General features: G+C 34.9%; 1 protein-coding gene across 2 annotated transcripts in view; it reads right to left on the bottom strand.

The window, feature by feature from the left end:
• Nucleotides 1-4,479: 4,479 nt before the first annotated feature.
• ZDHHC14 (zDHHC palmitoyltransferase 14) overlaps nt 4,480-25,515 on the bottom strand; it is a 54,523-nt gene continuing 33,487 nt past the window's right edge. For both annotated transcript variants that reach the window (XM_081332593.1, XM_081332594.1), the window contains exons 6-9: nt 21,857-21,959; nt 20,433-20,542; nt 18,984-19,086; nt 4,480-7,943 (exon numbers count right to left, since the gene is read on the bottom strand). In XM_081332593.1, coding sequence (XP_081188719.1) covers nt 7,548-7,943; nt 18,984-19,086; nt 20,433-20,542; nt 21,857-21,959 — 712 coding nt within the window. In that variant the 3' untranslated portion in view covers nt 4,480-7,547. The remainder of the gene's footprint in view (nt 7,944-18,983; nt 19,087-20,432; nt 20,543-21,856; nt 21,960-25,515) is intronic.

Here is a 25,515-nt window from a genome sequence, read left to right as displayed (position 1 = left end):
TAATAATTCATTATCAATTATACTGTCCATTGACTAATGCAGATAAATTGAGAGCAGATGTTTAGACCTGAGACTATTTCAAATTTAAACATATTAGAACCTGGCTGGATAGCAGCCTTTATACAACGCAGAGAAGGCTTGTCTATGCTCTACACTTCCCTGTGAAAATATGAGGAAGCAACTCACTTTCTGTTCCATTTTATAGCAAGCATTTTCATATGATATTTTATGTCAACCCACACTTCTGCAATTAGGCTCACAATTATAAAACAAGCTTTTGCGACTCTAATCACCCAGCTGTAGCTTTCTATATCTTGTACCTTACAGTACTGATTTAGAATTAACATTTCTCAAACTTCCTTTTACTTGCCTGATTCTCTTGGTTTTGCAGCTGCCAAAATAGCAATGTATCTCTATTTTGACCTGGCATTTGTATCATTATACAGGTCCAATTCTTTGGTTTCAGTAATACTGTACACTTGGGCTTTGTTTTTGTGCCTAGCAAACAAAAGCTATGCTCAAATATCCCCTTGACTTTTGTTTGCTGGAAGGCATCATCCTATTTTTAAAAGAGAAACATCAAATTTCATTTCTTTAAGTAGATGGTCCTTGAAAATTTAAGGTTCTTCAGGTTTCATTAGAGGCAACTAGTTCAATGCTTTCTTTTAGTCAGGGGAAATGTATATAGGATACTAGGCAAATAACCTTGCCTCTGAAAGTAGCACTCAGCTACAATGTCATACCATTATATAACTACTACATTAGATATGTAGTAGCCTTTTGAAGGCTTTAGTGTTTGTCTTTGGCTAGCTGGGTGGACATGTGTAGCACAGACAATCTTTTCAGCATAGCCACTAGCAAAGCAAAAGTGGCTATGAAAATTATGAGAATGTACAGTAGATGTATAATTTCTGTGCTGCAAAAATCTGCATAACCACTGGATGACCAGAGAAAGATTTTTCCTAATCTGTTGCCATCTAGTATTCATCTAGTGATCCAGATACGCTAACTCTATTATATAGCTGATAAATCATGTTGGGAAAATCAACAGAAAATTACTGTTTCTGCTGGGTTCTTGATGCACTTGAGTTTGATTGATTCTTGCAGAATTTCATTATCAAGTTAGGTTACAGAGGGGGCAGGGATTTCTTGAGTGTTTATATATAATGGCTTACCATGATATTGCTTCCTTTTCTTTCTTATTTTTGTCTAATGGTTTTGGTTTGAGTGACCGTCTTTTATAGTCAATCAATTTTAAGGACAAAGAATCCTTTATGAAAAATCAGCCACTGGCTTGAAACATTAAAACACATAATAAACACACTCATTAGGTTTTTTTTTAACAGATAGCACTATATGGATACGTTTCTCACTCAACATGGGTATTTTTCAACTTTACAGTCTAAATTATACCTCTAACTTCTTTATAATTTCTCAACCAAGCACAAAGTCAGCAGATACCTAAAGAGTGCTAATTTGAATACAATAATTGACACACTGAAGGTTAGCAAGCTCTGCCTTCATTGATGTTGTCCTTTGTGTACTGTTTTGAAATTTTACTTTATAAAAGCCCCAGCAATAAATTAAGTTTGAAATTCTTTGTCTATCTCAGGCATGTCAAACTCACGACGTCACGTGACATCGTGCGATGTATCGGAACTTTTTCCCATTGCCGAAAATGGGATGGGCATGGTTTCTCCGTGACGCTCCGGCCCGCGGGCCGGCAGTTTGACACCCTTGATCTATCTGAATGTATGTGGCTATCTTAATAAATTAATTCTGGGTGGCTAACAAACCATTAATAACCCAGAAACATAAATATTAAAACAACAGAAATGACAATAAAAATGTGAGATAAATTATTTTGTACAATATTCGTATGTAAGATCTGAAACTGACTATTGTTTCCTGTTTTCTTTATAGAAACAAGTAGTAGTTATGTTTAAGCTGTGATACTGATAAATTCAGTTTAGATAAATTCAAATAAAACGTCAAGATTTATTTCCGATAACATCAGGCAGGCCAGTATCATCTAGATAGAAGCCATAATAGAACCAGAATCAAGCCCTGATTGCTTCAAAATATCTGAACGAGAGACATTAGATATTTCAGAAGGGATCTTATTACATCTCTTCAGGCAAGTATGAATGAATGTCATTCTTCAACCAGCATGTCTCTCTCTATGATTCCAACAGATATTTTTTTATCAGACATTTTCTCTATTCTGTGGAAGAAAGCAGAAGACTTGCCAATTTCATGCTTATTCCTACTGCTTTCTTCATAACTCTCTTTGGCAGGTTACCAGCAGTAGTAATAATTATTATTTATTAAACTTGCAATTCAATGACTCTGGGAGAGACACAACAGACAAATTACAGTAACAGCAATAAAACATTAAAGATAAGACGGCAAGTGCAATAGACCAGATGGAATGAAGCAAGCGGTCTCTCACTAAAGGTCTGGGTAAAGAACCAAGTCTTCACGGCTTCTCTAATAATAACAAAATGGGGGCCATCCAGATCTTCGGGGAACCTCATATGAACTGAACAAATCTCTTGTCAAAATAAGACTGTCCAAAGGCTCTACAGATGCTTTAAGTAAAGCTTTAACCTGGTCACATTAATTTAAATCTACTTTGACTCAAAATCTGAAAGGAACTGTTTCCTTTGGAAGGAAACAGTAGAGCTGGAAAAGGTGCAGGAAAAGACAATTTACAACTAATTGAGGTAACTAAGTTAGAAGAATTCCTATTCAAGGGAAATTGTAACAAGGATCAGCAATCTTATCAAGTGGCACATTTTGTTATTTGATTTCATGGATGCTAAACAAAGAACACATAAACATCCATCCCTCATACTATTCTCTTTCAGGATAAACAATATCATACAAGGCACATACATGGACTAAGATGTGATAACCAAAAGAAACGTGACACAAAAATAAGGTTAAAACTAGTTTATAGGACTGCAACTTGCTGTACCCTCTCCTTACCTTTTGTTTCTTGAAAACTATTCTTATTTCCAGTAAATTAATCAGTGCTTCATTGTGCCTTTGTTAATTTAAACTTTTCACCTCTCATTAGTGCTGTCCAACTTCATTTTTCTCCATCTTCCTTTTAACCCATTCATGTGAATACAGGTTATTCACTTTTGTATCCAATCTACAATTACTTAGCAGCTAAATTACACATGCATTTATGTCTCCAACCATCACACCTCTAACAGCACAATATAATTAATTATTCATTTATCCATAAATATACTCAAATAACCATGCTTGTGTTATATTTGCTCAGCTGAACTTTTACCAAAGGATTCAATTCTCATACATGCTGAACTTCCATCACTTACTGCATTCTGCAACCTTCAATTCCTTATTGTGTAAAACATCCCATAATTCAAGTCTATTAACATTATTACTTTCTTTAAAATATAATAAATACTTTATTTCATTTTATTAAACATTTTAAAAGGAAAAACTCTCAACATTCAAAAATAAGAAAGAAAAAGCACAAAATACATAGATTGATCACCAAATATCATAACGTTGAGTAAATAGAACACTAGATGATTTTGGACTACTTCCATGTTGGTCATCTACACTAAGTGAGGTGCTTCAGCACCCCATTTCGATCTTCAGATTTGCTAGGATTTGAATGTTTTAATCTTTGTTTTGATGGTGATTAAGAGACAAAAAGTTTTCCAGAGCTTAATGCAGGCATGTCAAACTCGTGACGTCACGTGATGTCATGTGACGTATCGGGACTTTCCCCCCATTGCCGGCAATGGGGTGGGTGCGGTTTTGGCATGATGCATCCGGCCATCTGACATGCCTGGCATAATGCATCCATTTCATTCCTTTAAATTATCACAAAAGCCATAATGTTGTTAAATCTATTGCAGAACAGAAGAAAGAAATAAAGCTCCACCATCTTAGCCTAATCTACTTAATCAGGTTTATTTATATTTCACTTTTCTAAACCTTCTCCCTCAAAGAATGGACTTCAGGTGGCATTGCTTTTTGAGGGATTAGCTAAATTATTGGTAGATTAAATGAATTCTACTTACAACTGATGAAATGAAAAAGAGTCGTGCTTGTGCAAAAAGTTGACTATTGGTCTCCTATAATATTGAAAACAATTAGTATTAGGATTAAGTCTTAGAGAATGATCATATACATCAGGGGTCTTCAAATCTGGCCCTTTTATGACTTGTGGACTTCAACTCCCAGAATTCCTCAGCCAGGCATGCTGGCTGAGGAATTCTGGGAGTTGAAGTCCACAAGTCATAAAAGGGTCAAGTTTGAAGACCCCTGATATACATTAACAGAACAGCTTTAATTAAAAGACAGACTCCTTCTAGCATTCTCCAGCAGATGTCACCATGAGGCAGCAGTATGTGATGGTAAAATGTCATGGTAAAACAAGTACCGCAGTTTTTTTAGGCACGTCAAAACAAATCATGAGACAGAAGGCAATGCTTAAAAAGGCTGTATTTTTATTCTTCAACATAAAAGTCATAAACAGTATAAACAGCAAAAATACTAAACATCAATGCAAACAAAAATAATTTGTTCTAAAATAGGTATTCACAGTACTTTTCCATACATAAGCTTCCCTCAAACATCAGGTAAGCCAAGGAAGATATCCCAGTGTTGCAGTGCAGCACTTGAAAGCTTTCAATGAGAGGTGCACTTAGAACAATGACAGGATAACCTTCTACTCCAAATGGGTCTATACCACGTGTGACACCGTGACACCGCAATTTCTTAATGGCAAAGATATTCAAAAAATGCTAGTAAAATAAAATGAGCATTTCTATGGAAATGTGAGCCAATGAATTTTTAAATACTTCTATTCATTTGTGTGAGCTTCACAGCTGGGAAGCAATAATGGCAGGGTAAAGTATTTAACATTGCTGATTTTTTACACTGCAGGGAATGGAATAAGTAAAATACTAAGCTTGTTAAAATGATACACTGCTCTAACCAACATCTATGTTTCTTAAAAATAAATTACATCAAGTTATTACCTAGGCAATAACTAGGTAATTTTATTTTAAAAATGGCTAGAATTCTATTTTAATATAATGAGGCAAAAGTCATGCCCTTTTTTTTCTCTTCTATCTTGATTATCCTTACTAAAGATATAGCCAAATCATATTGCTTGGGATAAAAATAACAATAACCCAAGCTGTATTTAGAAATTCTCATGATGTATCATCCCATACTTTTTATCATGAACTCACCAAGCCAGTTTGGGGATTGTGAACTTTGAGGTGTTTGTTGTATGGAAATGTAAACAATTACATGGGCTTTCTGAGGAAGCTGGCTTCCTTTGTGTTAACTCACTAAATCTTCCCAAATCAGCCACTCCCTGTTATTATATGGAATTAACAGCTATTTGCTGCTGGTAACACCTGTCCATGCAATAATCAACTTTACTATGTGAAGAGAATACAACTCACCTAGTTTTTTGTTTTTTCTTTGGAATGTGCATGCGCTAAGGTAACACATGCAGGATTTTAAATAAATCCTGTGAGGTCAGGCAGAAAAACAGACAGTATCTCTTTACATGAAAGCTGTAAACATTTATGGTTGTCAGATAACTGCACACCATGAATAGCTTTCTGTAAAATGGGAAAAAGACATCTCTGGTTATTAAGATTATTTTCTATACATGCAAACTAAAGGAAAAACGTATTGCTACTCAGAAAAAAAATATTACAAAATTGTACACAGTGTAAAGGTTTTTTTCTTCCCCGTTAAGTCATCTGGCATTTCTGTAATAATAAAAGATGGCCTTATTCCAATTAAAACATTGTGCTTTTGTTTTTTCCTTCTAAAGGTATATTGTCAATGTCTTTTGAGATGCAATCTATTCGTTTCTTCACAATCTGTTTTTTCAGTGTACTTGCCTGCAGTTATGCTTAAGAATGTATGTGTATACAAAAACACATGCACAGCCACAAAAATAACTGCATTAAACTTTGTCCTGAGAAAAGGGTATTGCAGGTCCTAGGATCTTAAAACTAAGACAAAATGCAATGGCTTGCAACATTTAAGTTCTTACTATGTTTGTTATCCCTGAGGGAATGTCTTTTCTTTAAGCCATAAGAAATTTCTTAAGAATCAAGCATCAATCACAAATTTAAATTGAAACATACCGTAGTTGTTAATAATGATGGCTGAATGAAAGTTAATGATTACAAACTGTTGAGGGAATTCCCAGTGACCCTTGTTGTCTATCAACAAAGCTAAGAACATGAATATCTTTACCTTTCAAGCTTTCTAGTGAAAGACTCCGCCAATAATCTCAACTATGAGCTCAAAACAAACTTAAAGAAATCCCTCAAGGAGCAGTGATGGCTCCCCAAATCATTAAGAAGGAAAAAGCCCCCCCCTTTTCACGTTTTTTTTTTTTTGCCCAGTACCTTCTCGTCACCTCCATGCTGTTCTAGATGGTCCCTTTGTGAACATGTTTTTAAATAATGTAAGAAGCAATCTTTGTATGAAAGCCTCTGGTGAATCAAAATCCTTTTGAAAATGGAAGATTTTGCAATCCAACATCAAGTAATTTTAACAAGCAGACCAATTATAGGCATATAGCATCATTAAGTAGATTATATATAAAACTGTATACAAAACAAAACTCAAAACTATCCATAATTGGGTCTTGGAAGTTCCTTTGGCTGCTTAATGATATATAGAAAAAAAGGAATTTGTTGTATTATAATATACTGTTTTGCATTAGCTTTTTATGAAGAGATATGTATACATATTCAAATATACAGATAATGCCATCTCACTGAATATCTACATTTTGTGTGATCACAGGTGGGGATGGGTGGAGAGAAATCTATGTTATGGCACAACACTATGTTATTTCACACTAAAAAATAAATGATATACAAAAATAAGGTAATCCTCCATAACTGAGCATTGCCAGTTCATTTATTTATTGATTGAAAAAAGTTAATATTGTTTGTTGTACTGTCTTTTACAATGAACAGCACTTTGGTACTCACAAATAGTAAAGCAGCAGCACTGTCTTTCAAATAACAACACTACTGTAACACCCACTGTAATGTGTGGCATGCAATTCCACAATTGTAACCCTTATTGATTTTACATTCATCCAATGTTAATCTTGTTTCAAATATGAGTAGCGCTGTCATGTCTGGCTACAAAGGAGATATTACAACAAGGAACTTCATAAAACATGGAATATGACACTTATATCATTCGTATTTTAAGAACTATAATAACCAACTTTGTAGTACCAGGATTCCAAACTGCTGGACATTATAAATCACCAAACAAATTTCAACTAAATTGGTTATTTGACAATGTAACCATCAAACCCAAGCCACCAATAAATTTGCTGTAAAACAAATGTAATTGTTACTTCACGGCACAAAAATAATTTGTCCTTTCAATAGACATCTTTACATAATAATTTTCAGTGACATATATATGTCAGAGTCCAAAGGCTAATTGCTCTTGGAGTTGGATAAGATCTCTTTAATTGCAGTCATGTTCTATATCGTTTAGACTGAGCTGAGTTTAACAAGGCCACGCACCGAGTCTTCATGCAGTGAATCCTGGCTAACCAGGCTGAGGCTGTGCATGGTACGGCTGTGTGTCAGGGCATAGCCAAGGGGCAACATCCCGGGCAGAGCTTCTTCAGGAGTAAGAAATGGATGACTTTCAGGGTCCTCTTTTAATGGTATCATTTCTGACAAGCTTGTTTCTGATGTGAGATTTGGGATGGAAGAAGGTGGTGTTGGTTGTCCTAGTGTCACCATAGCACAGGGAGCACCAAGAGTATTTTTTCCTGGTAAAGGCAGCTCTCCACTACTTAGGCTGGGCTCACTCTGGAGGAGTGGGGTGGCAGCGGCCTGCAAAACGAATTTAGTGCTCTGAATGCACTGATCTTGATCACACTGAAGAATGGAAGGGTACCAAAATAATATATAAGGTATGAGAGATATGGAGATGGAAGGGTACGGACAAAAGAGGAATGGGACATAAAGAGAAAGAAAAAAGTGATTAATTACACTTCCTTGTTAAACTGACCAAGACAGCATGTACAAGATATTGATGAATTCCAGCCAAGTGAAAGTACATAGTATGAAATGCATTTGCTAGATAAAATAATTTGTAAAACATGCTAACTTTCCCCCTACGGTGCATTGTTTACATATCTCTGTGTAGGTCTTGTAGTTTGGCTCTGCAGCCTTAAGGCTACAGTCTCTTTCAAACAACAGCTGAGCAGATTTAATGAGCTTTCAACATACAAATCCTGCAGTTCTCTGTATACATGATAATCTGTACACATTCAAAATTTATGCTTCCATCAGTTTTCTAGCAATGAGACGAGCTCAGCAACATAATAACCCTGCAACTTCATTTGAGTAAAAAGCACATTATAGAATCAGAGGTGACAAGAATCATTTAAGCCACAAAGATGTGTACAATCTCCTGCACAGGGCAGGAACTCAAATGAATAAATGCCATATAGATGCCTGTCTAGAATTTGTTTAACATATTCACTGGCGGGGAGACCACCACCTTCCTGGATAACTGGTTCTTCCACTGAACTGCTCTTATGTTTTTTCTAATGTTCACTTGGTATCTGCCTTCCTGTCACTTAATCCACTTTTTCATGTCCTGTCCTATGGAAGAAGAAAAAAGATCTTGATCGTTTTCTATGTAACATCATCTCATGTGTTTTAAAAATGCTATCATACACCCCAGACTCATCTTTTTTTCCAGCTAAACATATCTAGTCCTTTCAATCTCTTTTCCATAAGGCTGTTCTTAATCTCCTGATCATTGTCTTTCTTCAAACTTTGAATATTGAATCCTCCTTAAAGTGTATTGTCCTGTACTAGACATAGTAGTTAAGATAGGAACTGGCCAAAATAGAATAAAATGGAACAATTATTTTCCATAACTTGTCAATCAGACTTGTGTTGATACAATCTAAACCCTTCATTTATCTGTTTGCAGTTAACATCATTATTGCAGACACTATTTAGATAAAATGTATTAAAATTATATGCCACACAACTTAATGACTTTTGCGTGATGCACAACAATCAAAGAAATTACTAGAAAATAAATAAATTTAAAAGGTTAAGATTAAACACGCCGAGTATGATGAAGAGCCAAATCTTCACAGCTCTTCTAATCAACTACTGTTCCAAAATAATTTTCACAAGTATTGTTAATAAACATTAATTAGAATTAAACTTCTAGCACTTTTTCAGAACTAATGATTTTATTAAAAAGCATAAGCTTTCATGAGTTGCAGATAATTTTATCAAATGTAGCTTACAAAAGCTTTTTTCTTTTAATAAAATCTGTTTAAAAATGCTATTCCTTCTGATTTTTGGCTATTGAACATTAACAAACCTCCCCTTCCACAGTAGTGGCCAAAATTATGGAAACCTTTTGGGAAAACTGTATTTTTGGGATTTGATGGCTAATAACACCACTTTTTTGGAGTAGTACAATAAAATTATATATCAATGGAAAGATAATTTAATCAAGAATGTAATGCAACCAAGTTTGCTCAATTATCTGTACTGTATTCTATAGCCAAATAACTAGAAAAAGGAAGCACAACTTGCTTAGGTTGATATCAGGTAGATTTCCTTCATCTGATTGTAGCCAATGAGCATGAGTGTTTAGAGAGCCAATCAGGTGTCATCTTGTTTTGGCAATGAGCCAATCAGATCACAGTAGGATTCAGTTATTGATGTCATGTATTGAAGCCGAAAGGAGGACATTTGTCAGTGTGTTATGTGATCGCTATCAAGTTGGTTGGTTTTTTTTTCTTTCATTTAGTGAGCTTGCAAAATGTAATAAAATTAAAGTAATGGTGCAAAGAGTTGACTGGTTGCCCACAAAGCGATGTAAAATAGCATTATTAAGTGAACAAGGCTACAGTTATAAAGAAATTAGATGAAAATTGGTGGAAATGTAACTAAAGGTGACATTTCTACTGTACACTTTTACCAAAACGTTTCCACAATTTTGGCCACTACTGTACAATGTCTAAGTATCCCTCATCCTATACCTAGATTGTTGGGGTCAATATGCTGATCCTGTAAAGCACTATGAAGTATTATATAAGTCTAAGTGCTATTGCTGTAACTGCATTTGATTTTTGTTTTGTAAGTGAATAAAACTGAACTTGTCTCTGTTGAATGTAAGATTAATTTCAGCTGAACAGGCATACATTTTAAATACACATAGTATGAACAACAGCCATAACATAATTTATCTGATTTCTGTGTAGCACAGTATGAGAATGCAGACTATTATGCTTATTGAATAAGCCATGGTTAAGCAATCTTAACATATTTCATGAGTCAGGGCACTGGGCTGTATCTAACATTTATACAAGATGTCAGAAATTGTAAAAACTTTCTTCACATCCCTACAAAACATTTCAGAGAACTGCAATTTCCTGATATATACAGCACATTCTATTTAGGTGCAGAATATTCTTGCATAAGTGAAACCATTCTTCTGTTTGAATTTATAAATTTACAATAACTATACTGAATGCCCCTTCTAATGTGGATAGAGATTACATTGATATTCAGTGTATGCATGGGTTGGTTACTCAGAACATAACCTATGAATGCTGTATTATATTGTTCAAATAAATGAGATTATTGGAAGCATGTTATAATGCACATCAATGTAAGACAAATTCATCACAATATGATATAATAATAGCCATACAGACTGATGTCAGTTCCACTGTTTAATGTCCTTAAAATTATTTTAAAAAGCATACTTTATGTATATTAATGATACAGGACCTATGTTATAAAAAATCATTCTATTGTCATTTAGCTAAGTTTTTGGCATTAAAAATGTTTACTTTCATACGGTGTTTAATTTTGCATGCAGTTTATTGGACTTAAGCCTCAAACTAGGAAAGCACTTAACCTTTATGTAATTCATAAATCATTGTGAAAACATTTAGGCTCCTATAGCTACTTTAATAAAATGCTAGAAATAAAATCTAATTAGACTGAGAATCATCCTGTCCCTTAGTGATGGTTCATATACTTTTTAAAATACATTTAAATTCTGTCAAAATCTTTCCAAAGTGTTGAATATTAGAACTAATGCTCTATTAGTAGATTAACAGACAAATAGTACATACAATGCAATTGACATGCCAACTATTTTCAAACAAATTTATCCTATATGAAAATTGTTTTTTATTTAAAACATGGACAATTTATGAGCTACTTTATTTGTAATTAACCATTTTAACATTAAAGTTAAATATTAAATATATGTTAGCTGCTTCAGATCCATTGCTTTTTTATAATACTGATACAAAACAGAAACATAGAAATATTTTTAAAGTTATGGTTTTATTTCTTTTTAAAATAACAGCAATAAATAGACTTTTTGAATTCTTACAACACAAAAACATATCTACTGATTGGAATTAAAATCCAAGGAACATCTCTGCAACATCAAAGATAATTCCTTCCATTATACCTTCTGGCTAGTCCTGAGATAAAAAGATAATTTTATTCTACTATATTTATTAGTTTTCAAAAATAAATTGCAACTAAGCATTAAAAATCAATATGTTTATTTTTCCATGTTGTCTATCTTGCTCAATGATTCACACCACTGGAATTCTACATCAACAAGTATAATTTAATTGAAAGGGACTTGGAAGAAATATGAAAAGTATTATTTGATTACTTTGAAAAAGGGAAATAAGTAAAATGGAATACGTATACAAAAACGAACAGTATTTTGTAGCAAATATTTCATGGATTCCTATAATGTTGCATGAAAGCTACCCCCGTCTCATGCTGTTAGAGAAGCCCTTTTTCTAATACAGAAAAAATGCATAGAAAAATATGCGAAGGATTACAAAAAATTGAGGCAAATGGGACTTATAACAACATATGCATTCTCTATGATAATTAGGTTCACTGAGATAGTAGCAGTTAAGATGGCATTGTGGATGCAAATATAATACATGTTTTCTATTAATCAAGTTTAAAAGATTAGGAGTCTGTCAAATTCAATAAACCTGTTTTGATAGCTATTGCTTTAAACCTGTAAATTCTGCCTGTCCAGTTTATACAGTTTTGGTACAGTAACAAGAGATGTAATCGATGGACAACTGCAATAGATACTTTCTGGTGTATCACAGCATTTAGGTATGTGTATGTGTAATGTTTTGTCAGTTGAAAGGGAAGCTTCTTGCAATGGCAGTTTTTTTCTCCCCCCCCCCACCAGCATTTTACATTTTTTTAGTCTTCAAGTATTTTGCCATTTACTGTGTTTCCCTGAAAATAAGACCCAGTTTTTTGTTTTGTTTTTTTGGCCTCCAAAAGAGGCACTAGATCTTATTTTCGGACAATGTCTTTTCCACTGTCTCACCTCGTGGCGGTGGCACCGACTGCCCTACCGAGCTGGCCCATTTCTTCTGCAGCTGCTTGCCGCTGCTTGTGTGTCGCCCCCGGCCTTTGTTTTGCTGTCAGAGGCCTTCAGGAAAGGAGGCGCCACACGTGTCAATCCAAAGCTCCATTCTGGGCTGCAGAGGCATTTCCTGAAGGCCTCTGATGGTGAAATGGAGGCTGTGGGTGACATGTGCGAGTGGCAGCAAGCAGCCACAGAAGTGGACTGGCGAGGTGAGGCAGTTGTTGGGGCATGGGAGGCCTGGCTGCAACAGTACGTGTGTGCGGGGCATGTGGGGAAGCTCCATCTAGCTTGATTTTTTTAGGTGTGTGCCTCGCTCCAAAACTAGGGCTTATTTTGGGGGTAGGGTTTATATTAAGCCCACCCACCCCAAATCAAGCTAAGGCTTATTTTTGGGGTAAGTCTTATTTTCGGGAAAACACAGTATATTTAAATGTTTTTAAATATTTTCTTTTTCTGGAGTATCTACAGAATGATGTCACAGAAATCATAGTATAAGGATTTGGACTGAATCTGTATTCAGCTTTAATTGAAGAACTATCCCAAATTTGAAACAGAAAACGATGAAAGAGGTCTGTAAGATTGAAGTACTTAAGAAGAGTACAAGCATCACAGGACAGATAAATGAGATACTGACATTTCTAGGACTACATAGTGTTAAAATAATCCCAGTTCCAGGAATTTTTAAAGAAAATACATATAAACACAGCAGTAACAAATATTTCTAAAATATCTGAAATGTTTTCTTGAACATAATAAAAAAGAGGTGAATTAATTATGAAGAGATGGCACAATCCACAATGCTGAATCAAGAATAATCTTCATATTACTGTAGAACAACCGACTCTGGATTGCAGCCTCAAATACTAATGAAAAAATGTTTAGGAAACATGAGTTTTGGTGAGTGAGTGGATTCTCATGGCATATTTTATGGCACAAAAGAACTAGTTAAAGAAATGATGGAGTACTAGCAGTGTACTAGGATGGGGATAAAAGCAAAATATGCTACCAACCTTCAAAAAGGGAAAGGTGATCCTGTCAATTACCACCTGGTTAATCTAACTTCAGTCCCCTATTAAAATAATGGAAATATTGAGAGAAAAAAAACCATAAAAACCCAAATATTTTTAAACGTTTAGGCAGCGAAGCAATGGGTATTAAAGTAATATTAATGCAGGTTTGATATTCTAATTTTTCAAATTGTACTATAAAGATTTTACATGGAAATTATATAAATGGTTCAAATTATAATAAAAAAGGTTTCATATTTCTAGTTTACAAATATATCTGTGGTACAAAAATGATTACAGGTAGTCTTTGCTTACTGACCATAATTGGGACCCCCAAATCTGTTGCTTAGTGAAAAACCACATGATTGCAATGGACTCACAACTTCAGTTCCATTTTAAGAAAATCTCTGTAGTCACTGAGTGAGACATCACACAACAGTGACTTATGATTTCACATCTGTTTTCTATTCTGCCAGTTATGAAGCATACAAATGGCAATCATGTGACCATGGGATGGCTGTGAAAGTGATAAATGAAAGGATTGGTTATAAAACTGTTTTTTTCCAACCACTGTAATTTCAAATGGCTGCTAAATGAGGCAGTCAGTAAGCAAAGTCTACCTTCATACTGAATTAAAAACTATGCTAGATCAGTTAGTTGCCTAGTTAATTGCAACAAAGTTAGTATTTCAGGTGGAAAGGGACACTTTAAAGTGCTATTATGGAGATCACTTATTTTCATCATTTATCCATTAGAAAAATAAAGCAATAAGGGCTCATCAAATTTGCGGTGTTTCAACAGATTTAGATACTGAGAACTACGAGAGTAAAGAAGCATTAATAACTAATTTAGAGGAACTAAATTGGAGAGCAGACTAGTTTTAAAGGAGCAAAACTCTGAAGTAATAATCTAAACATATATACACTTTGAAATGATCATTATCACCAAATTTTCACATATCACTAGAACATGTTAGACTATTGAATTTTTCTGGAATTTAGTTCCCAGATTTACAAGTTTTAGGATTAAAAATTAACAGTACAATGTTACAATACATATTGACGAACATCATGATGCTAAGGACAGATAGAAAATCACTGTTATTTTAAACCAATTTCCCTATTTTGACTGTTTAACTGAACAAACATACATAGCATTTCTGACAAATAAAACACACTGGGTTACAATTACAGACTTGTTTTCAATATCTCCTGATCTTTACTGGCCCTCAGAAATTGTCCCCAAAGAGCCAGTAAGGTTTAATAAAATGGGGAAACTAAGCAGAACTATGGTGCTGGAGAAGACTCCTGCAAGTCCCTTGGACTGCAAGGCGATCAAACCGGTCAGTCCTAGAGGAGATCAACCCTGACTGCTCTTTAGAAGGCCAGATCCTGAAGCTAAAACTCAAATACTTTGGCCACCTAATGAGAAGGAAGGACTCACTGGAGAAGAGCCTAATGCTGGGAAAGATTGAAAGATTGAGGGCAATAGAAGAAGGGGACGACAGAGAATGAGGTGGCTGGATGGAGTCACTGAAGCAGTAGGCATGAGCTTAAATGGACTCCAGAAGATGGTAGAGGACAGGAAAGCCTGGAGGAACATTGTCCATAGGGTCGCGATGGGTCGGACACGACTTCGCAACTAACAACAACAACATAAAAGTAAGGAAGCAATTACTTACAAAGAATTCTTCCATAATGGGCTTTTATTGTATAATTCCCTAGCTATTTCGTATTTTAATAGGACTATGTATATTATTTTCCTATATCTACCGAAGAAGGAAAAATGTCCTGTTATCTGATGATACCAGAAACCCTCTGCTGTGATCATACAGTAAGGCATCCCTTGAATATTAGTTCTCATTGGGAAGCCTACAATGACAAATCATCATTTTAGTATCATACAAACCACATCTTATTCAAATTTAATTAAATATCCATGTGTGAACATTTAAAGATAAGTTTTAATAAGTTTGTGTTTTTTGGTTAATTTTGGGTTAATATATATTTGAATTTATTTCTTTTTTTAAAGAATCTTTGGAAGTCTTTAAAATCTTTAGTTAGTACTGACTTTATGAGAAATATCTAGAAAGCTCAGAAACTACTGCCCAAATGAAATCAAAAGGCTGTTAACTCTTAGCTTCATCATGCGCAGTGTTATGAGAACATATGCTGATTTCACTGCAAGCCTTTATCTGAACTTACAACTATCAACACAAAAATATACAATTCTATTATTTATCCCAGCAATAAATATATTTTGCTGGCTAAAACCAGTAATTGACCAATATTAATGAGACTTCATTCAAAATAAAGTCTTACAGGGAGTGCAGAATTATTAGGCAAATGAGTATTTTGACCACATCATCCTCTTTATGCATGTTGTCTTACTCCAAGCTGTATAGGCTCGAAAGCCTACAACCAATTAAGCATATTAGGTGATGTGCATCTCTGTAATGAGAAGGGGTGTGGTCTAATGACATCAACACCCTGTATCAGGTGTGCATAATTATTAGGCAACTTCCTTTCCTTTGGCAAAATGGGTCAAAAGAAGGACTTGACAGGCTCAGAAAAGTCAAAAATAGTGAGATATCTTGCAGAGGGATGCAGCACTCTTAAAATTGCAAAGCTTCTGAAGCGTGATCATCGAACAATCAAGCGTTTCATTCAAAATAGTCAACAGGGTCGCAAGAAGCGTGTGGAGAAACCAAGGCGCAAAATAACTGCCCATGAACTGAGAAAAGTCAAGCGTGCAGCTGCCAAGATGCCACTTGCCACCAGTTTGGCCATATTTCAGAGCTGCAACATCACTGGAGTGCCCAAAAGCACAAGGTGTGCAATACTCAGAGACATGGCCAAGGTAAGAAAGGCTGAAAGACGACCACCACTGAACAAGACACACAAGCTGAAACGTCAAGACTGGGCCAAGAAATATCTCAAGACTGATTTTTCTAAGGTTTTATGGACTGATGAAATGAGAGTGAGTCTTGATGGGCCAGATGGATGGGCCCGTGGCTGGATTGGTAAAGGGCAGAGAGCTCCAGTCCGACTCAGACGCCAGCAAGGTGGAGGTGGAGTACTGGTTTGGGCTGGTATCATCAAAGATGAGCTTGTGGGGCCTTTTCGGGTTGAGGATGGAGTCAAGCTCAACTCCCAGTCCTACTGCCAGTTTCTGGAAGACACCTTCTTCAAGCAGTGGTACAGGAAGAAGTCTGCATCCTTCAAGAAAAACATGATTTTCATGCAGGACAATGCTCCATCACACGCGTCCAAGTACTCCACAGCGTGGCTGGCAAGAAAGGGTATAAAAGAAGGAAATCTAATGACATGGCCTCCTTGTTCACCTGATCTGAACCCCATTGAGAACCTGTGGTCCATCATCAAATGTGAGATTTACAAGGAGGGAAAACAGTACACCTCTCTGAACAGTGTCTGGGAGGCTGTGGTTGCTGCTGCACGCAATGTTGATGGTGAACAGATCAAAACACTGACAGAATCCATGGATGGCAGGCTTTTGAGTGTCCTTGCAAAGAAAAGTGGCTATATTGGTCACTGATTTGTTTTTGTTATGTTTTTGAATGTCAGAAATGTATATTTGTGAATGTTGAGATGTTATATTGGTTTCACTGGTAAAAATAAATAATTGAAATGGGAATATATTTGTTTTTTGTTAAGTTGCCTAATAATTATGCACAGTAATAGTCACCTGCACACACAGATATCCCCCTAAAATAGCTATAACTAAAAACAAACTACAAACTACTTCCAAAAATATTCAGCTTTGATATTAATGAGTTTTTTGGGTTCATTGAGAACATGGTTGTTGTTCAATAATAAAATTAATCCTCAAAAATACAACTTGCCTAATAATTCTGCACTCCCTGTAATGCTGATTTCATCTCTATTTTGGGGAGAGGAAAAAAAGAAGAAAAACAATTACATCACAGATTATACTTTTAGAAAATTTTAGTTTAACCCTGATTAAGTTGCAAGTTAAGGAAATTATTCAGTGATAATACAGCCATACTAAATTGATCTGGTACTGTACTCTTGAGATAGTTGGTACTGAAAGGAGATTTGAGAAGCATACAAAGGAAGAATAGCAAAGAAAAATAGTTTATTGATCAGTCAACTGAAACCAGGTTAGAGTACAGAAAACATAGATCAGAAAATTAGTGGTAACAATTGAGGGAAGACAGCCCCAAATGACCACACCAAAAGACTAAATTAAGAAGCTGATTTCTGAGTGACTTCAAATTCTTTCTTCAGTTTTCATGTGGGAACCAGTTATAAATGTGAGATTTCTTTACAACATCCAATAAAGGCAAAAAAGTAAAATTATAGCAAGAAAAAAATGCCCAAAGGATATTAAAATAAGATGACACCTGAACTCAATTTTAAGTACCGGTAACAAATTTATTAACATTTTCTTAGTTTTGTTTGACCTACACACTTGTCTAAAAATGCTAATATGCAATCACTACGACAGAAAAATAGAGAAAAATATTGTTATCAGCATAAGGTTTTTAAAATAAATCCATTCATTTATAGCAAGCAAATATTTTATTTCTCTTATATACACTTACTTATACTCAATGACGTTTTGTATTAAATAAAACTATATATATAAAAAACTATGTTATGCATTTAGTAATACTATAAAAGATATTGGTGCTAGAGTCAATAAAATATTTGATATTTAAAATATAACAAATTAATATTGTTGGCAGATATGAAAAATGATCAATGAACTCACCTGAGGAATCACTGATCAAGGGAAAATCCTTATATTAATGTTATGAAACATAAAAAGAATTCACATAGCTATAAAAAGGTGTACTATTACTGTACTTCACTTAAATGAAATTTTTTTAAAGGTTTGGGATTCACATTTCTCCTCCTTTTGAACTCTAGAAATAGGAGGAGTAAAAATATACAAGGACTTTGACACAATTTTAATATACCAGAAGAATGCAACTCTAATCAGGATTCTCTTTTTATAAAAACATGAGTTAAAAATTTGCAGTAGTTAAATATAGTGCCTTTCAGAATGATCACAAGAAATTCAAACTATTCTCTTGAAATATTCATGCTGAGCTGTACAATATAGGAAATCTCAGGTAGCAAGAATTTATGCTGTACAGCCAGTGGCATTTAAGGAAAACAATTAAAAAAAGCAATAAATGCCTTATTGAACATCTAACCATCAAAAACTAGCATTAAGGTACAGAGGTTCCAATGTGACAATTCTCTATTCATCGTGTCAATCTCAGTTTAAATTACTAATTTTTACTTAGTTTTCTTATAGTATTTTTAAAATTTTGCATTAATGCTTATTCAAATTTTGATGTCACAGAAACCCTATTGCAATATATTCATGGAAGATTTTTATTGTAAAGCACTAGAAGGACTCAGCTTAGTGACCTGACTTATTCTCAGAAAAGTAGAAAACAGAAACATTCAGAGTTCTTGATCAACATTATGGGATGGTTCCTACCATATTACTCTGAGACTGTGTGGCCCCATACATTGTAATGCCATTTGAGGGAGCTGCTGGCTGAGGGGTATCTGGTTGGATAAATCCTCTTCGGTCAATTAAACTATAGAATAAATACAAAGTTGCATTACAAATAATTCTTATCAGATAATAATGAAGCTAACTTTAAGACAAACAGTTCCATACAACAACATGCAGAATTTATGGAAGTAACTTGAGTTCAAAAAAGTAAAATGGCTTTTTAGAATACAGTCGCATGCTGAGGTTTAGGGAGAATTGTACATTTCAATGAATTTTTAAGTTGGTAAAACCTATACATGGTACAAAATTAAACACATCTTCTTTTTGCAGATTTGCTCTTTATTATTGCCTTATTGATGCCTTATAGCACCTTATGAGAGGTAGGTAAAAACAATGTATGGAAAAAACTATTTTAATTTCCAAAATGTTTGCCCTCATAATTTATATAAAGTGATCATTCTAAGTCAATAGGAAACATTCTATTCATCTGCTTCATGTCCCTGCAAGGTTATTTAGACTAATACTAATTAGTTTACTGTATGACTTAGTGGTACAGTATGTACTGAAGACAAATACATTTGAAAATAGATGTCCAAATCAAATTAACAATTCTGCTTAGAATATTATGTTTTCAAAAATAATGCTAGACATTTTTAAACTGTAATCATTCACAGCTGGACAGTGAACCAAAAAATTAATTGAAGACAAAAAAAACCTAGCTGATTAATTTTTCCATAAAGCTTTAGTTAGTTTTTGCTGTAGCAAATTCATTAGATGTGCCTAGATTGGTATACTATAATTTTCCCAGTGTCTTATTAGTTGCACACCATAAAATGAAGACCTAGATTGTTGGGGGCAATAAGCTGACTTTGTAATAATGCCGCTTGGGGGGGGGAAAGCCCTAATAAGCAGGCATATACATAGAATGAAGGCTATTGCTAAGCACATTGATTGTGCTTAGATTGTAAGCCGCCCTGAGTCTTCGGAGAAGGGCGGGATATAAATGGGATTTTAAAAAAAATTACATACCAGAGGATTCAAAGGTCATATGACACTTATACAGTGATGGGACTCAGCAGGTTCGCACAGTTCAGCAGAATCAATACCTAATTTTTTGTTGAGTTCGGCGAACCAGTTACGATAAATCTGCAAGGTGTGTTGTGATGGTGATGCTGCCGCAAAGCCTGTCACGCTTGTGACACCGATGTCACGACAGTGATGACAATGATGCGAGGCACATTGCACCAGTGATGATGACGAACAGATTTTACATTAGGGTAGAGAACTGGTTGTTAAATTATTTGAATCCCACCACTGTACCTATAGCAATGTATGTGCTCTTGTAAGTTACATATTATCTGACTCAACAAACAGCCAAAGGTACAATAAAATAAAAAGAATACTGAACAATTATATTAAATCTCTTACCTAGGAGAAAGGGGCCCGCAAAGTGCTGAGCAACAATTAGCACAAATATTGCCATAGCTATAAGGATTGAAGTTTTCTTTGCCTCTTTTATTTGACCAAGATCCCTTGATCTATAAAGAAATGAATACTGGTGCATTATTCTTCATTTTTAACAGCACTCTTCAGTTTATAAGTGTTATTTATTCTAAGAAAAAAATACCTAGAGCAAAAATAAACTACATATCAAATTATGATGCTCTATGAGTTCTGACTTGAACCTGAATGTATTTTTCCCATTTTAATATATCATTTGATCCATAAAATCTCAATACATGTTTTCTATTGTTTCATGCTGCGAATCAGAAATGTCAAAGGAAAAAAAATTGTGTTATCACTTCTCCAAAGAGACATTCCACAAACATCTGGTGCTCATCTACAATAGAATAGATGGTAATGGATTCACTTCAATTTTTCTTCCTTAAAAATGTGCTCTATTTCATATATCCAGTGCAGTGTAGGGTATGAGTCAAAACCTATGAATGAGCTCTCCTCTTTCCCCATTTTTTAATTTTAACAATTAAATATAGTTGAGAGACAGCAACTGACCCAAAATAATCTGCTGAAATCCATCCAAACCCAGTCCTAATTATGGAAAATGAGTATTCCATTAAATTCTCAAATCTTTTGCAAAATTTCTTACGTAAATATGGGGATCATAATAATCATTTACCAGGCATACAGATCTTAACCTATATTTTAAATATTAGAGTTTTCTGACAACTATGTTGTTTTTAGTTATTAGTATACTGCCAAGGCATTTCTGACCATTTTCTTAAGCTTGGGGAAAGCAAACATCTAGCCAAGCCAGCATCTTACTCACATTCTCTAAAACAGCTTTTTTCAATTAGAATTCTGTGAGAGATTATGCCTGGGGGGAAAAAATACAGCTTGCAGTGAGAATTTTTATATGCTTCAATTCAGCTACCAACCTACCATTTTGTTTTGCTCTTATAAATGTTCTAAAATGTGGATTGTGTAGGTTAGAAGTTAATTGGATTGTGAAGTTTTCCGTTTTTATAATTTTTCTGCAGGAATTCCATGAGATCTGGAAATTATTTTGAGGGTACCTCCAGGGGAAAAAAAAGATTGAGGAAGGCTGCTCTAAATATTAGTGCTGTCACTGTGGTCTTCTAGCCTAAATTCCATTTAATTAAGATAACATCATATTCAGTGATTTTGCTCTAGAACTGTGTCTCAACTATGCTTTGTTTCTTGCCAAGAAGCTATCAAAAAATACAGTCCTATGCATTATACAGACAAAAATAGGACAGCAAACTTGAGTGAACCTTTCAACCTTTCAAAAAATAGATAAAAGCAGACAGTGAAAGTGAAATACATGAAATCATTAAATGAAGACAAATTAGAGCAAGAGAGGGGAAACTTACATCCTCATTGGTTGTTTGATTGGAGCTGATCAAGTAAGTATGAAAACCTGAGAGCCCGACAATGGACCAAACGGAGAAAAAACACACCACAGCTTCTAGGACAGTGATTAAATGTCAAGGCAGTATTAACTGAAAAGTCAGTGAAGATAAAGGCTATTGGCAACTAAATGAACATTCCTTCTTACAAATCAAGGTTATCACTCAGGATCACTATTGTACTTGGAAACAACAGACATGCTATGTTTGCTAGCACACTGTGTTTGAGAAGTTCCTCAACATTTTCCGGAAATATTTGATTAAATTAGTTAACTACGCATGTAACAAATACAAAAAAATCCTATAAAATGTCCAACTTCCCATCCAGTAAACTTAAGAGTTGTGGATTTTAATTAAAACCAGTTCCAGAGACATACTGTACAACTGGCCAAAAGAGCAGGATTAGGATAAAATATAGTATTCTTTAAAATTAATTGGTTGTAAAATAAGGTAATCCCTTACATACGATCATACATACATACATACATACAGTTTCAAAGACAGAGAACCACAAGAGGCAGCATATGAAAAAACCAGCGTCAGGCCATCGGGATTCCAGCGTTGTGCCTTTGATTGGTGTATCATATAACATGCATGCACCAAAGAGGGTAACCTGCCACACAATGACCCAATGCTGCATTTGTCATTATATGATGAAAGCATTGGATCCTGAAGGTACCTCTGTCTCTTGCCTTTTAATAGGAACAACAAAAGAAGGAAGGAAGGAAGGAAGGAAGGAAGGAAGGAAGGAAGGAAGGAAGGAAGGAAGGAAGGAAGGAAGGAAGGAAGGAAGGGAGTCAAAGCCAAAGCTCAGTAGAGATCAAGCAAAGAGAAGAGTTAACTGAAAGAGAGAAGAGGGAAAAATCCCGTGTAGGCCTTACCAAAGGGTTAAACTCATCAGGCAAAGGGTAGTTTCAGGAAATCTTCAAAGACATCTACACTTTCGGGCAGTGATGTTTGCAGCCATTTACATCTGTACTCATTCAGTGACATCTGCTATTCTTGGCATTCAAGCCAGGGAGACCCTCCAGTTCATACATAATTATTTGTGGGGGTGGGGGATTAATGTAGTACTTTATTGGATTAATGCAGTACTTTACCATTCAGTCAGTTTTGTTCTTCTATGAAAGGTAAACAGATGGTATGTGGGAGAAAATAAATATAATTTATTTTAATGACTTGACTTCCAATATATCTTCTCAGCCACACAAAACTATCATGATATATTGATCAAAGGGAACAAATAAATGAGAAGCAGAAATAATATCATAAATTTCAATGTGTTTCCCCTTGGCTCAGCTTTTGATATGCTTCTTTATTACTGATTTTTTTTCCTTTCTAGTATTTCATTTTCTAAATAATAATAGTACAACTACAAATCTGATCTCTGAAATGTGGAATCAAAAAGAGGCCAAATCTTTTTTCTTGCAAATCACTGAAGGCAATCATTCATGGAAAAATAGTACATCTTCTTTGTACTGGAACTACAACTTCAAAATGCCTTTCTACAGCAGACAAGATGTTATTTGGTGTTATTTCTACGTTACTTTAGATGTAATTTTTGAAATCTTGTTTCCCCAGAATTTTAAAGAAATTTTGCTGAAAGAATGCACAATTAAACATTTTTCAGAGATAAGGAAAAGAGCAGCAAACAGGACTAGAACATAAGGTCCAAATATTTACTGGGTTTTTTTTAGATATGTTTTAATACATTTTTTCTGTATGGCTGTCAAGCAGATTACCTGTGGCCAGCATGGTTACTATGGAAAGTCTGTGTGCCACAAATTCCAAAGCTTTGTATATTTTAGTATTTGCTTCACAAAAACCAAATTTCTGAGGACAACTAAATAATATGCGAAATAACATACCAATCCTTGTGTACCTCATGCTCCCCTCCTCCCCGTATTTTAACTCTATTTATTATTATTACCATTAGTTTATTTTTGTTATTCATTGTTTTATCATTTTAAGGCCTACCAGTTTTAATGTTTGTAAACAGCCCAAAGTCATATGGCAGCACATAAATCCAATAAACAAATAAAATATACCTCACATTTAAATATCCACATACAGTCAGTTTGGTCTAGTGCAGGGGCAGGCTCTTTTATGACTCATGGACTTCAACTCCCAGAATTCCTGAGCCAGCATAGGATAGCTGGCTCAGGAATTCTGGAAGTTGAAGTACATGAGTCATAAAAGAGCTGAGGTTGCCTACCCCTGGTCTAGTGATAAGGCATCAGGCTAGTAACCAGGAGACTGTGAATGCTAGTCCTGCTTTAGGCGTGAAACCTGGCTGGGTGACTTTGAGCCAGTCACTTTCTCTCAGCCACAATATCAGACTTGGGCAGTGAACTGGGCAGTCAATTCCCAATGTCTCTAATGGATCAATACTTGTTTGCAGATCCTGTACTTGTGGAAAAACACTACGGCAGGAAGAAAACTAAAGTATCCACATCATTAATATAGTACACCAGGTACTGGCAACAACACTTAGATGCACTGCTATCATCTGCTCAGTATTCTTGTTAGTTAGCAATTACCAAGTTAGCAAGTGGTAAAGCTGTCGATGGTATACTGCACTGTTCTTCATAACTCAATTTCACGTACTTACAGATGGAAGCGATTGTTAGATTTCTGAACCAGAAGCTGCCTATCCTCTGCCTATTTTTCTCTCCATCTACCTCACCACAAGTATCAGAAATCCAATCATATACTTCCAATATTATCAGAACCTATCAACCACTGATCTACATGTTAGATTGGTGCAGCTAGGGCAAAATAAACATCTTCGCCATTAAGCTATGATATTCAAATATTACTGAGAAATGTAGCCTTGATAACTTGTAAGTAAACCTGAAACCATATAACAGTGCAACTCTCCAAGATTCTGAATATGAAAAGCTTGTTGTATAAACTCATGCAACAAAACACATCTACTCTCCATCTACTTATATTTTGCAAATAAGCATGATTTTTTCTTTCTTTCTGCCCTTCTCCTTCCTTCTTCCATTCTCTTCCCCCCCCCCTTAGGTTGCTAGCCCCTAAATGCAAATGATGAATGAATCACTGATTGTTCCAGTAAAATAAATCTACAAATTTGGCATCAATAATCCTTCTGTTTAGAACATATAAAAAGCTCTTTCATTTTCAGGGAATGGAAAAGCGTAATTAGAAAGAACTGTGATTCTTTTAATTAGAGGCCACTACATTATTTACAAACAGTGTTTGAACAGAAGCTATTAGGTGTTTATACTTCAGTATTTGTGCTTAATTAAGTAATGTTTGACCATTTTATAGCTGAAAACCATTTATTTGCTACTTCATAATTTTCATTAAAATCTGTAGCACTCAATGCTTGCTATTTTGCGGAGATGTTATCTTACCATTTCTAAATGTATACATTGCTCATCAATGATAAACATTTTTTATTCTTTACAGTAGCAGAATCAACCCTATCAGAACTAACTGGGGTGGAGGGAAAATAGCAAGTGTCATGCAAACCTGTAAAAAAGTATTGCATGAGCATGTTCCTAGTTTTCTGCACATTCTATGGGAATGCCTATTAAGTAGTATAGCAGGTTTTCTTTTGAATACTTTAGCACCTAATGCAAATTATGGGGGAA

This window comes from Vipera berus (assembly GCF_964194415.1).
Source record: "Vipera berus genome assembly, chromosome: 1".
Lineage (NCBI taxonomy): Eukaryota > Metazoa > Chordata > Lepidosauria > Squamata > Viperidae > Vipera > Vipera berus.
This window is presented reverse-complemented; position numbering and strand designations above follow the sequence as displayed.